The sequence below is a fragment of the Dunckerocampus dactyliophorus genome, chromosome 20 (assembly GCF_027744805.1).
Source record: "Dunckerocampus dactyliophorus isolate RoL2022-P2 chromosome 20, RoL_Ddac_1.1, whole genome shotgun sequence".
Classification (NCBI taxonomy): Eukaryota; Metazoa; Chordata; class Actinopteri; order Syngnathiformes; family Syngnathidae; genus Dunckerocampus; species Dunckerocampus dactyliophorus.
This window is the reverse complement of record NC_072838.1, coordinates 6,532,077-6,546,025: the sequence shown is the minus strand read 5'-3', so window position 1 is coordinate 6,546,025 and position 13,949 is coordinate 6,532,077. Positions and strand designations below refer to the sequence as shown.

At 40.1% G+C, this 13,949-nt stretch overlaps 1 protein-coding gene across 1 annotated transcript; it reads left to right on the top strand.

Moving 5' to 3' along the window:
- Positions 1-5,969: 5,969 nt before the first annotated feature.
- On the top strand, positions 5,970-11,167 carry LOC129173272 (NXPE family member 3-like). The gene is made up of 5 exons (XM_054764025.1): positions 5,970-6,107; positions 9,066-9,850; positions 9,981-10,051; positions 10,119-10,322; positions 10,398-11,167. Exons 1-5 carry the CDS (start codon positions 6,021-6,023, stop codon positions 10,955-10,957), a joined length of 1,707 nt encoding a protein of 568 aa, XP_054620000.1. The 5' UTR covers positions 5,970-6,020; the 3' UTR covers positions 10,958-11,167.
- Positions 11,168-13,949: the final 2,782 nt, after the last annotated feature.

Sequence of the window (13,949 nt, the reverse complement as noted above, 5' to 3'; positions counted from 1 at the left end):
CCAACTTTAAGTCCTTTGCTGTTTTACAAAAGGCAGTGGTATCACCCACAAATACCAACTTTAAGTCCTTTGCTGCTTTACAAAAGGCAGTGGTATCATCCACAAATACCAACTTTAAGTCCTTTGCTACTTTACAAAAGGCAGTGGTATCATCCACAAATACCAACTTTAAGTCCTTTGCTGCTTTACAAAAGGCAGTGGTATCATCCACAAATAATACCAACTTTAAGTCCTTTGCTACTTTACAAAAGGCAGTGGTATCATCCACAAATACCAACTTTAAGTCCTTTGCTGTTTTACAAAAGGCAGTGGTATCATCCACAAATACCAACTTTAAGTCCTTTGCTACTTTACAAAAGGCAGTGGTATCATCCACAAATACCAACTTTAAGTCCTTTGCTACTTTACAAAAGGCAGTGGTATCATCCACAAATAATACCAACTTTAAGTCCTTTGCTGCTTTACAAAAGGCAGTGGTATCATCCACAAATACCAACTTTAAGTCCTTTGCTGTTTTACAAAAGGCAGTGGTATCATCCACAAATACCAACTTTAAGTCCTTTGCTGCTTTACAAAAGGCAGTGGTATCATCCACAAATACCAACTTTAAGTCCTTTGCTACTTTACAAAAGGCAGTGGTATCATCCACAAATACCAACTTTAAGTCCTTTGCTGCTTTACAAAAGGCAGTGGTATCATCCACAAATACCAACTTTAAGTCCTTTGCTGCTTTACAAAAGGCAGTGGTATCATCCACAAATACCAACTTTAAGTCCTTTGCTGCTTTACAAAAGGCAGTGGTATCATCCACAAATACCAACTTTAAGTCCTTTGCTGCTTTACAAAAGGCAGTGGTATCATCCACAAATACCAACTTTAAGTCCTTTGCTGCTTTACAAAAGGCAGTGGTATCATCCACAAATACCAACTTTAAGTCCTTTGCTACTTTACAAAAGGCAGTGGTATCATCCACAAATACCAACTTTAAGTCCTTTGCTGCTTTACAAAAGGCAGTGGTATCATCCACAAATACCAACTTTAAGTCCTTTGCTACTTTACAAAAGGCAGTGGTATCATCCACAAATACCAACTTTAAGTCCTTTGCTGCTTTACAAAAGGCAGTGGTATCATCCACAAATAATACCAACTTTAAGTCCTTTGCTGCTTTACAAAAGGCAGTGGTATCATCCACAAATACCAACTTTAAGTTCTTTGCTGCTTTACAAAAGGCAGTGGTATCATCCACAAATAATACCAACTTTAAGTCCTTTGCTACTTTACAAAAGGCAGTGGTATCATCCACAAATACCAACTTTAAGTCCTTTGCTGCTTTACAAAAGGCAGTGGTATCATCCACAAATAATACCAACTTTAAGTCCTTTGCTGCTTTACAAAAGGCAGTGGTATCATCCACAAATACCAACTTTAAGTCCTTTGCTACTTTACAAAAGGCAGTGGTATCATCCACAAATACCAACTTTAAGTCCTTTGCTGCTTTACAAAAGGCAGTGGTATCATCCACAAATAATACCAACTTTAAGTCCTTTGCTGCTTTACAAAAGGCAGTGGTATCATCCACAAATACCAACTTTAAGTCCTTTGCTGCTTTACAAAAGGCAGTGGTATCATCCACAAATAATACCAACTTTAAGTCCTTTGCTGCTTTACAAAAGGCAGTGGTATCATCCACAAATACCAACTTTAAGTCCTTTGCTGCTTTACAAAAGGCAGTGGTATCATCCACAAATACCAACTTTAAGTCCTTTGCTGCTTTACAAAAGGCAGTGGTATCATCCACAAATACCAACTTTAAGTCCTTTGCTACTTTACAAAAGGCAGTGGTATCATCCACAAATACCAACTTTAAGTCCTTTGCTGCCTTTTATCATCCACAAATAATGCCAACTTTAAGTCCTTTGCTGCTTTACAAAAGGCAGTGGTATCATCCACAAATAATACCAACTTTAAGTCCTTTGCTGCTTTACAAAAGGCAGTGGTATCATCCACAAATAATACCAACTTTAAGTCCTTTGCTGCTTTACAAAAGGCAGTGGTATCATCCACAAATAATACCAACTTTAAGTCCTTTGCTACTTTACAAAAGGCAGTGGTATCATCCACAAATACCAACTTTAAGTCCTTTGCTACTTTACAAAAGGCAGTGGTATCATCCACAAATACCAACTTTAAGTCCTTTGCTGCTTTACAAAAGGCAGTGGTATCATCCACAAATAATACCAACTTTAAGTCCTTTGCTGCTTTACAAAAGGCAGTGGTATCATCCACAAATACCAACTTTAAGTCCTTTGCTACTTTACAAAAGGCAGTGGTATCATCCACAAATAATACCAACTTTAAGTCCTTTGCTGCTTTACAAAAGGCAGTGGTATCATCCACAAATACCAACTTTAAGTCCTTTGCTGCTTTACAAAAGGCAGTGGTATCATCCACAAATACCAACTTTAAGTCCTTTGCTGCTTTACAAAAGGCAGTGGTATCATCCACAAATACCAACTTTAAGTCCTTTGCTACTTTACAAAAGGCAGTGGTATCATCCACAAATACCAACTTTAAGTCCTTTGCTGCTTTACAAAAGGCAGTGGTATCATCCACAAATACCAACTTTAAGTCCTTTGCTGCTTTACAAAAGGCAGTGGTATCATCCACAAATACCAACTTTAAGTCCTTTGCTACTTTACAAAAGGCAGTGGTATCATCCACAAATACCAACTTTAAGTCCTTTGCTGCTTTACAAAAGGCAGTGGTATCATCCACAAATACCAACTTTAAGTCCTTTGCTACTTTACAAAAGGCAGTGGTATCATCCACAAATACCAACTTTAAGTCCTTTGCTGCTTTACAAAAGGCAGTGGTATCATCCACAAATAATACCAACTTTAAGTCCTTTGCTACTTTACAAAAGGCAGTGGTATCATCCACAAATACCAACTTTAAGTCCTTTGCTGCTTTACAAAAGGCAGTGGTATCATCCACAAATAATACCAACTTTAAGTCCTTTGCTGCTTTACAAAAGGCAGTGGTATCATCCACAAATACCAACTTTAAGTTCTTTGCTGCTTTACAAAAGGAAGTGGTATCATCCACAAATAATACCAACTTTAAGTCCTTTGCTACTTTACAAAAGGCAGTGGTATCATCCACAAATACCAACTTTAAGTCCTTTGCTGCTTTACAAAAGGCAGTGGTATCATCCACAAATACCAACTTTAAGTCCTTTGCTGCTTTACAAAAGGCAGTGGTATCATCCACAAATACCAACTTTAAGTCCTTTGCTACTTTACAAAAGGCAGTGGTATCATCCACAAATAATACCAACTTTAAGTCCTTTGCTGCTTTACAAAAGGCAGTGGTATCATCCACAAATACCAACTTTAAGTCCTTTGCTACTTTACAAAAGGCAGTGGTATCATCCACAAATAATACCAACTTTAAGTCCTTTGCTGCTTTACAAAAGGCAGTGGTATCATCCACAAATACCAACTTTAAGTCCTTTGCTGCTTTACAAAAGGCAGTGGTATCATCCACAAATACCAACTTTAAGTCCTTTGCTGCTTTACAAAAGGCAGTGGTATCATCCACAAATAATACCAACTTTAAGTCCTTTGCTGTTTTACAAAAGGCAGTGGTATCATCCACAAATACCAACTTTAAGTCCTTTGCTGCTTTACAAAAGGCAGTGGTATCATCCACAAATAATACCAACTCTAAGTCCTTTGCTACTTTACAAAAGGCAGTGGTATCATCCACAAATACCAACTTTAAGTCCTTTGCTACTTTACAAAAGGCAGTGGTATCATCCACAAATAATACCAACTTTAAGTCCTTTACTGCCTTTTATCATCCACAAATAATGCCAACTTTAAGTCCTTTGCTGCTTTACAAAAGGCAGTGGTATCATCCACAAATAATACCAACTTTAAGTCCTTTGCTACTTTACAAAAGGCAGTGGTATCATCCACAAATACCAACTTTAAGTCCTTTGCTACTTTACAAAAGGCAGTGGTATCATCCACAAATACCAACTTTAAGTCCTTTGCTGCTTTACAAAAGGCAGTGGTATCATCCACAAATACCAACTTTAAGTCCTTTGCTGCTTTACAAAAGGCAGTGGTATCATCCACAAATACCAACTTTAAGTCCTTTGCTGCTTTACAAGTGTAATTGATGAACAAATTAAACAGTTTTGGTCCCAATATGGACCCCTGGGGTACTCCACACGTAGTATTTAAAGTCGAAGTAGTTGATGTGCCTGCATCTGATGTGTTCCCCCCTGAATCTTCTTCTGTGTCTGTACTGAATGTATTTCCTGTGTGTGCAGTTACACGTGCGCAGACCAGAAAAGCTGGTGACGTCATCGATCTCTGCGAGTCATTTATGACCACTTTGCTGTAGATGAGAAAAACTGCTTAGGGTCTGTGAAGTAGCAATCAAGACAAATGTGAGAATGTGCCTGAAATGTATCCTGTGCAGGCTGACTTGAACTTCAATGTGACAAAAGAAAAGTTGGCAGCAGCTGAGAAAATTATCCTTCTTTGTCTGTGGGTCAATTATCTTTTGCAACCTCCATACGTGGTTCCGTAACAGCATCGATTGCCAGTACTCGCCCTTGCACATGACTCTGGGCTCGCTGGACATTTGTGTTCAGAAAACATACAGGCGAATTCTGCATAATTTCTTAAAATCGGAAGTAACCAAATATTGCCGCTCTTATCACACTTGTCAACTGGTAGGTAAGCCAAACCAACCCAGTCCGCCAGTACCTTTGCACCCAATTCCTGTACTTGGAGGACCTTTCGAACATGTTGTGTTAGACTGTACAGGCTCACTGCCAACAAAATCTGGACATCGTTTATCGCGGAGGATAGGTTCCCAAAATAGCCCACAATGAGTAGCCAACTTAATTTTTTAAACCATTATTACATTTTTTAAGACTGTAAAACCCCTCACCGTACACTTTATGCACTTTTCTGGTTTCACGCTGAAGCGTTTTTGCGTCCTCGTTAAAACACATTGCTGCAGTCGTCAGTAGTTGCAATTTTCCTCCTGCTTTATGTAAGGGCCCCGTCACACCTTGACGGTTTATGCCTGACGTGATCATTTTGATGGCATACGTTGAACTGCCGACGTTTTTTTTTTCTTCAATTTTGGGCGTATACATAGCGTATTCATAACGAGGTCGACGTAAACATGAACTTGAACTTGAACAGATGGAAATTTTATGTTGGGCATTTTTGTAAAATGAATTCCTTGTACATCCTAAAGAGTGGCTCTGGCGGTCTCTTGAAACTTGAGGGAGTTGGGAACTCTTCCACCTTATGTTAAGCCTCTGTGTTCCCCAGCCGGGGTGTAACACAAGAGCTGACTAAAAAAAAAACAAAAAAAACAGCTGCAGGCCACACTTTGGACACCCCTGTGCTCAAAACAATCCAATGTAGGTCAGCATATTATACTACAGGCTATATAGGCTGTGTGTTATATGTGACAAACCAAATTAGTGTCATACTTAATAATATATCTCAATAACAAATTTTAGAATAAGCCTTCGGCCAAGATGTGGGTCGAAAATGGACCATGGATTGCAATCTGGACACCCCTGGTTTACAGTGTTTCTTTTTAGGAAGGTGCAAGCACAACAATAAGGGTTGGTCTCTACTGAACAATGCACTCATCTTTGTCCCTTCACAGAGGCGGTGTTCAAAAACAGGTGGAACAGGTAACAGGTGGAGGCCGTAGCTTTTTTTTCTTCAAGTTTTCTTATCCGAACTTGTCGCAACCCCCCTGTCATTGTGCAACGCCCCCCGAGGGTAGGGTTGAACCACTGGCATATGTGATTCCTTGTCAAGTGCTTTCAGAGGTTTGTAGCACTTCTACAAGAACTGACCTCCGCCTGGAAACCACTTTGGTTTTTTGCAAAACTTAAATGAATCCATAATCAATTGAACAATTTTTTTTACCCAGCCCCAGTGACAGCGGATGATTGGCTGAGCACAAGGTCAACCATGTCCCCGAATGTTTGGAAATATGGCCTCACGGTCCTCGCTCTGTTTGGCCTCATCTACCTGCTGTTCAACATCAGCATTTTGGAGGTAATGCGGCTTTTTTATTTGTTGGTAGACCATACTCTGATTGTGTACGGTCCACTGTGACAATTATGACAAGTTTGACGTTGACATAATGATATCCTGCATGTACTGTTAAAACAATTTCAAGGGACAACATGACAAAAATAATATACTTTAGAGTAGTCGGTAGGATTGTGAATGATAAACCGACGCAACCAGATTTCCGGTTTGACAAGCGAGAGTTATACGGCCGCATTGGTAGCAGCCTCATGGATCGATAAGAATCAACCATAAATCCTTAGATTAATCGATTATAGACGTGCACCGGGTATCGCAAGACCAGTAACCGGTTGACAGTGCGTCTCTTAACGCGAGCGCCTGGGCTGCGGGGGGAAGGATTGCAGATGCTCTGTAGTTTACCATGACTGAAGACGAGAATTGGATGTAAATAGTAGCAGCACGTACATTATAGCAATCTAACTGATCTTATTTACTGTGTATTGTGGAAAACTGAGACAGGAACAACATCACATTAAAAGCACTAAATGAATACAGACCCACCATCCACCAGTTTAAGTCTGGAGCTTGTTTTTCAGAGACTTTATACGTCGCTGTTTGATGTGTGTGCTAGCATGAATTAACTTGAGGTTGCGGACCAAACAAATATGCACATTAGCACTCAATAACGTCATCCAGTCTGACATTTATGCATTTCCACACTGATCAGCATTTGGGACCAAATATGAGGTGAAAGAAAAACAGGAAAAATACGGTACAAAGTCTATGTGGGAGAACGTTAGATGGTACGTTCAAGGACAATCAAACAAAGTGGGACAGGTCGTCGCTTGCAACAAACAAACATGCAAAACTGGGAGATTTCGTATATTATTGTATTAATAAAAATGTATCATATTTCCAAAATTGATATCCATTTACATACAACTGTATGCAGTTATTGACCATTTTTATTTCTTTAAGTGTTTGGTTGGGGTCCCCTGCCTTATAGCATGTTTGGGGATATGATGTGCTCTTTTACATATTTGAAAATACTGTTGGAATGCCACTGTTATAGAATTGGCTTCTTTATTTTACAATGTAAGATTAATGTCTACATCAACAAATATACACATAAAACCATATCAAATCAAATTGTATTGTTTGTACACAGTATTAAATAGTTCAGTTATCGAATCGTATCGTAACTGGTCGTATCGAATCGTATACCTCAAAGAGATTTACAACCCTAGTCGTCAGGGTCCAGCTTGTATGCCAGAAATTTTTGTTGCCCGTGCTGTTTTTTTTTTTTTGTGCTCTTTCTTAAAAACAAATATTTATTAGCGATTCATTGAAATTAATTCACAGCAACTTGTGGCTAATCTGATTAAAAAATGAAATCATGTGATAGCACTAATTAAGAGAGGAATATAAATGTTAATCCAAATCAGCATCAACTTGTTAAAATATAAAAAGTACAAAGCACGGTACTGATTGTGAAAAGATAAATACAGTAATCCCTCTTTTACCGCACTTAATTGGATCCAGACCTGACCGTGAAGTGAATTTTTGGACAGTAGGAATCCTGACTTGTAAATTGAATGTGTAAGTGTGACAGATTGAATAGTATGCACTATGTGGGTGCAGCAGAAGTAATTCACAATTGCCTTAATATTCATATGGTACCTATATCATGCTAGTTGTGCTTATAAAAATGCTTATAAAATGTTAATTGTTAGTTGCAGCAGTAAGAGTACAGTAAAATGTTTTTGGCTTAATGTTATTGTAATAGAAAAAGTGATAGTTATTGTAATACTGGAGGGCTCCAGCAGGGGGCGCTTAGCGCTTTTGGATCATACTAAGGACACCTCACTTCCTCCTCCTCAATCATTACAAACGTGGCTTGAAGAAAGATCGTGTCTGTTTGTCATGATTCAATAATTCTCCTTTTCAGGTATTTGTTCTTCCAAATAAGTATTTTTGCTTATGAATGTGTCATTGAATGTTTAAACTTGTTATGGAATGTTATATGTGTTATGGTGTCTGTGTGTATCTAAAGTTTAATGAGGTCTAAACGAACTAATGCTAAAGCTAACGGCATTGCCGAACGAGCTGAAGCAAATGTTCAGAGAACCGCCATGTTTATGATGCAATACTAACACTCCTATCACCTTGACACTCCTATCACCCAATATAGTAGATGTAATAAATCACGTGAATAAACCATTTAAAACATATTCAAGACTTGTGTGTGTTGCTCCCTGCTGGGTGGACAGGAAGTTCAGAGTTAAGTTTTAGCTTGACGTGGGTTACAGCCTGTGTTTTTATTCGAAATTAATGTGCCTGTTGTGAGATCATTCAAACCTGCAAGAAAAGCCTGTTGTTACGGTGATCAAGTCTCGTGGTTGTGCGTTAAACTGAGCATTACAGGAACATTACTGACACCTAGTGAATAGTATAGAATACTACATATTATTACAATATCGTTGAACGCATCATATGAACACCTTATATATGTATTTTACTTAATTTAGCCATTTTTATACTTGAAAATGCTAAAAATTTGCTTCAATATGCATGCTTTGACTAATAGTAGACAGCATATTTTATTAATTAGCATATTTTTGACAAACAATGATTGAAGTGAGTGAAACCGTGAAGTGGCGAGGGATGACTGTACTTGTTCATTGGAATATTTCACTGAAAAAAAGGTGGAACTAAACATAAATGTAACAGTACAAAGTAGCAACATATCCATCACAGGTTCCAGTAAAATGGTGTATTCAAGTGATATCTGAATCTATGAGATAAATCAAAGAAGGACATACCATTTTTGTTCCATGTCGAGATCTCAAGTACTCAGCCTGAACGTGATCCAGATAAAACTGCGACTTGTGTTCTGTTTTCAAAAAAAAATATCCAATGAAAGAATAAATGATGTAAGTTGAAATGTTTTCTCCCATATCGCTTGTCATGGCATGTCTACAGAACTGGAACTGTCACTGTAATACAGTCACAGTGCCACCCCAACTCCAGAGCCACATCCATTCTACTTTGTCTGGACCCGTCCCAACGTTCCACACCAGTCGCACCTTCTATGCACATCAGGGCCACAAGGTCTCGCTGGAAGAAGAGCTCGAGGAGCGCGAGTTGTTGAATTCCATCGCCTGGCCCAGGCCGCCCTCTGGCTCGGCACCACTCGCCTTGCGCAATACAAGTGACCCGGTCCACAGCCTCTTCTCTGTCCCCCCCTCCAAGAATAAAGAACACTGGTACGTGGGCGACCAACTAGAAGTCAGCATCCAGATGTACGACTCCAAGGGCCAACCCAAGGGTTACGGTGGCGATTTTCTTCTGGCTCGGCTGCATTCTCCGAAGTACAGGGCGGGCGTTGCTGGGGTGGTGTTGGACCACAAGAATGGACTCTACTCCGCCCAATTTCCCCTTTTGTGGGAAGGCTCGGCTCAGGTGGAGGTGATCATGGTGCACTCAAGTGAGGCTGTTGCTGTGCTGCAACGGCTGAGGGAAGAGCGCCCTGATCGCTTGTACTACAAAAGCCTCTACAAGTTGGGCCTTCAATCTGAGACCACGACATGTAACATGTATCTGCCACCTGACCGGGGGTCATTGTGTGACTACACCGACCCTCTCACCGGGGAGCCGTGGTACTGCTACAAGCCTAAGACGCTCAACTGCAGTGCCAGAATCAACCACGACAATGGAGGCTTTGTCGAAGACATCATCACAAATGAGGAAGCGCTGCTCTTTCAGAGGTTTGCATATTCAATGACTAGCGACACCGACTGCTACTTTTATTTCTTCATTGAGACAGTGCACTGAATGTAATGTTTGTTAATTGGCTGACTCGCAGTTGTAATGCTGATCCTCCTTTTGTGGCATCAGTGGCATCAATGTCAAAGCTCCCATCCGGGCTTCTGGAAGTGATACAATCAGCGTGCTGCCTTCAAGGCCAGGTAGGTCCTCCAATGTAAGTAATCCAACTTGTTTTCAGATGGATTAAATTGAACTGTTTCCATGTAGAAAGAAACAGTGTGAAACCGGATGCTGTCAACCTAATGACGTCCGGGTACTACTACGAGGACTCGTGGAGACCCTTAGGCGCCGTTGCAATGCGACAGTTCAGCTCGTCTGCCATCACTCAGTGTTTGACCAATAAGGAGGTCCACATGTACGGCGACTCCACCATCCGCCAATGGTTTGAATACCTCATGAATGTGCTGCCAGGTCAGCGCTTTTGTCTTCTCAGCGTGACCGCTTCAGAGTCTCACCACCTGAAGCCTCATTCTTTTCCATCCACAGGCTTGAAGATACTCAACTTTCTCTCAGAAATGCCTAGAAAGAAAGGGCCCTTCATGGCGGTGGACAGCAAACACAATACTCTTGTGACTTTCCGCTGCCACGGACCACCCATCTCCTTCACCAGCATGATGGTCAGTCAGCTGCGCTACATCGCCAACGAGCTGGATGGCCTAAGCGGAGGTCCCAAGACGGTGGTGGCCATCAGCATCTGGGCTCACTTCACCACGTTCCCTGTGGAGGTGTACATCCGCCGCCTGCAGCACATCCGCAAGGCTGTGGTGCGACTTCTGAACCGGGCGCCAGGGACACTGGTTATAATCCGTTCTGCCAACCCCCGGGCCCTGAAAAACAGGATAAGCCTGTACCACAGTGACTGGTTCTCGCATCAGCTGGACGCCGTGCTGCGAGCCATGTTTAAAGGTTTAGACATTCTGCTGGTGGACGCCTGGCAGATGACCGTGGCTCACCGTCTCCCTCATGACATCCACCCGCCACCGGCCATCATCAAGAACACGGTAGACCTCATCTTGTCGTACGTTTGTCCAAGTCACATGCGGTGAGGTTCATGTGACTCCTTTATAGTTTGGTTTATGTTAATACGGGTTGCTCAGGATAACCAAAAGAGGAGAATAATTCACTTAAAATGTTGTTTTCAAGTACTTCTATGTCCATTTACTTTTTTTATTAACTGAAAAGCATTTATAGTCTTGCCTTTTATTTGAATATAAAGTACATGCGCCCTATCGTTCTTGAGGAAAAGCGCTGTTACATTGTTGTAAAAGTCGTCCTCATTTTCTTTTAGAATAAGTCTCTTAGCCAATTATTAGTTATTCCTTGGGATTTGATTTGCAGCACAAGAATGAGGCATCTTCTCCGCTTCGACTCTTGACACATCCAGTATGGCGGCGGTGAGCCACCCTGCTCACCATTAGCAGTGTTTTGACCACCCACCACGTCCTGCTACCCCTAAAAGAGTTAAGCAAAGCATCGATTCAAGTATATGGTGTGTGCTGACTGTTACGGCGACAGCAATGTTGCTTGTGTTTAACGGACCATATCGGTTTTCATCGTAGGGAAAAAAAACGATACCGATATTGACCGATATTACGTTTTTATGCCAATATCGGTGGGACGATATTATCGGACATCCCTGCTTGTTTGTGAAACATTAACACCTGCTTGGTAGAAGTTGTTTGTTCATGGGGTCCATTTTTGCAAGATAGTGTAAAAATAAATGTATTATGAATGAGATATATTATTAGATATGACACTAACGAGCTTTGTGGTGTATAACACAAAGCTAAGATGTTTTGTTCAGGTAGTTTAGCATCTCCTGGGTTGCTAAATGTACCAAACTGAATCATCCGAAAACGGGGGTGTAGGAAAACCAAGGTTTGATTGTACATACATTCACCTAAATCTTATAAGCGGTTCTGAAGGTTCCAGAATGTCTTTTAATCTGACAAGGCCAAGCGCTGTTCATTTCTCACTGGTAATCATGACTGACTGCAGCTGGTAGCTTCTCTTTGCTAGCAGAAAATCATGACTTTGGTGGACCAGCAGTCAGAAGAATGGGAAAGTCAAACGTCCTCAATGAAGGAGAATTATAGTTTGACACAAGTTGAGAGAGTCTTTTGGAAATATTCAGGATAATCATTTCCCACATTCCCCAAAATTCCCACTTTTCCCGTAATTCCACATTTTAGTTCTTCCACCAATCAAGACAACAGGAAAGTACAATATACTGTGTACTATGCATCAGCTAATAAATACTTCATGTTGCTGTTCCATATCCTTTTCCATGCACGAGTGTAAATGATGTACAACTTGAATAATCCATGTTGTGTTCATATCTTGTGTGCTTGCAATGCTTCTCCTATCATACTTTGGATATGGAATCTTGTATGACATTCCAGCACCTTATAAAGACTATATTTTACCCACACGTATGATTTGTAAAGGAACTTTGTGCAGTAAAAGGCCTGGGAGGAGTTGTGTTGATGTGTTATTCCAGTCATGGACACTACTTCAGTACAGTATAAACAACTACAGTAATAGTCTCAATTGACTTCACTGATTTCAGTCTGCAGTATGATCTGTTGCATCCATCCATCCATCCATTTTCTATACCGCTTCTCCTCTTTAGGGTGGCGGGGGCATGCTGGAGCCTATCCCAGCTGACTTCGGGCGACAGGCGGGGTACACCCTGGACTGGTCACCAGCCAATGATCAGTTGCATGTCTTATATTATTAAATAAACAAAAGAACAGATTTTTAATAGTAAATAATATAAATAAATATGATAGTAAACTATATTATTAATATGCAGTGGTGTTTGCCCCCTTCCTGATTTCATATTGTTTTGAATGTTTGTCACACTAGAATGTTTGAGATCATCAAACAAATGTAAATATTAGTCAATGACAACACAACTGAACACAAATTATTATTATGGGAGAAAATAATACTCTCAGAAAGTACTACTACTTTATAATACTATTACTATATAATAACACAAAAATGATGCACGTTCATAGTCATATTTCTAATAATAACCGTGTCCTGAATGCAATGTCTGCTGTAAATGACAAAAAAAAAAACAGTAATCAAAGATCCTCTATTCAACATGCATTATTTACTAAAAATGTAAGTTAGATTTACAAAAAAATGGACAAATGGATGCAAAAAGAAGACAAATGATGCAACAGACGTTTTTTTGTTTTATTTGTGGTTCACATCAATATTATCCAATGGGTTTATTTAATTTGTATGTTGTTTTGTATGTTTGCTCGAACACTGGAGCAGAAGCGCTACAGTAAGCTTGTTTAACCTTTCCAAAAGATCCAATAGTGTGCAGACTGGATTTGGACTTTTTTATTTCTTTTTCCAGACTGATGTCATCGCATGCGCTGTTCAGGTCAAATTGACACAAGTTTAGTGTCTTGGAAAACCTCAGAACAACATACTGTATTTGAGCTGCTGTTTGACACACGATTTATTGGTGCTATAAGAGACGTGTAAGAACATGTCCCTCCACAAGATGGCAGTATTTCACCACAATGCATCATCGCTGTATTGAGGGGCGCTTCTTCCGAGAACTGGATCTGGTTGTTTTTATTACTTTCAAGATGTTGCTGTCATCTCTTACAGTAAAAATTCATTTCAAATAATGTAACCATTGGACAGAACATACCGTTACGCTGATGTTGAGCTTTGTACACCCTCTGGCTAGAATTCACGTGCAAAAATGTGAACTCTTTTTAATCATAAAACACATTTGACACACGCTAACAATCGTGCAAAATCAAATCAAAACCACACGTCCATCATTATTGTAGAGTTCACCTCTGATTAGTGGTGGGGACATGATTCTGTGGTATCACACTCACAACTGCCGAATGAGTGTCAATTACTAATCGATACTAATTATGGTAATGGTTTAATTGATTTTTTAACATGCATACAAGTTACTTTGGAATATGTCACATAGTGAAGTTCACAGTTGCGCATGTCCAAAAAGGAGTAGGACGAAGCAGAGCTTATTTAATCCCC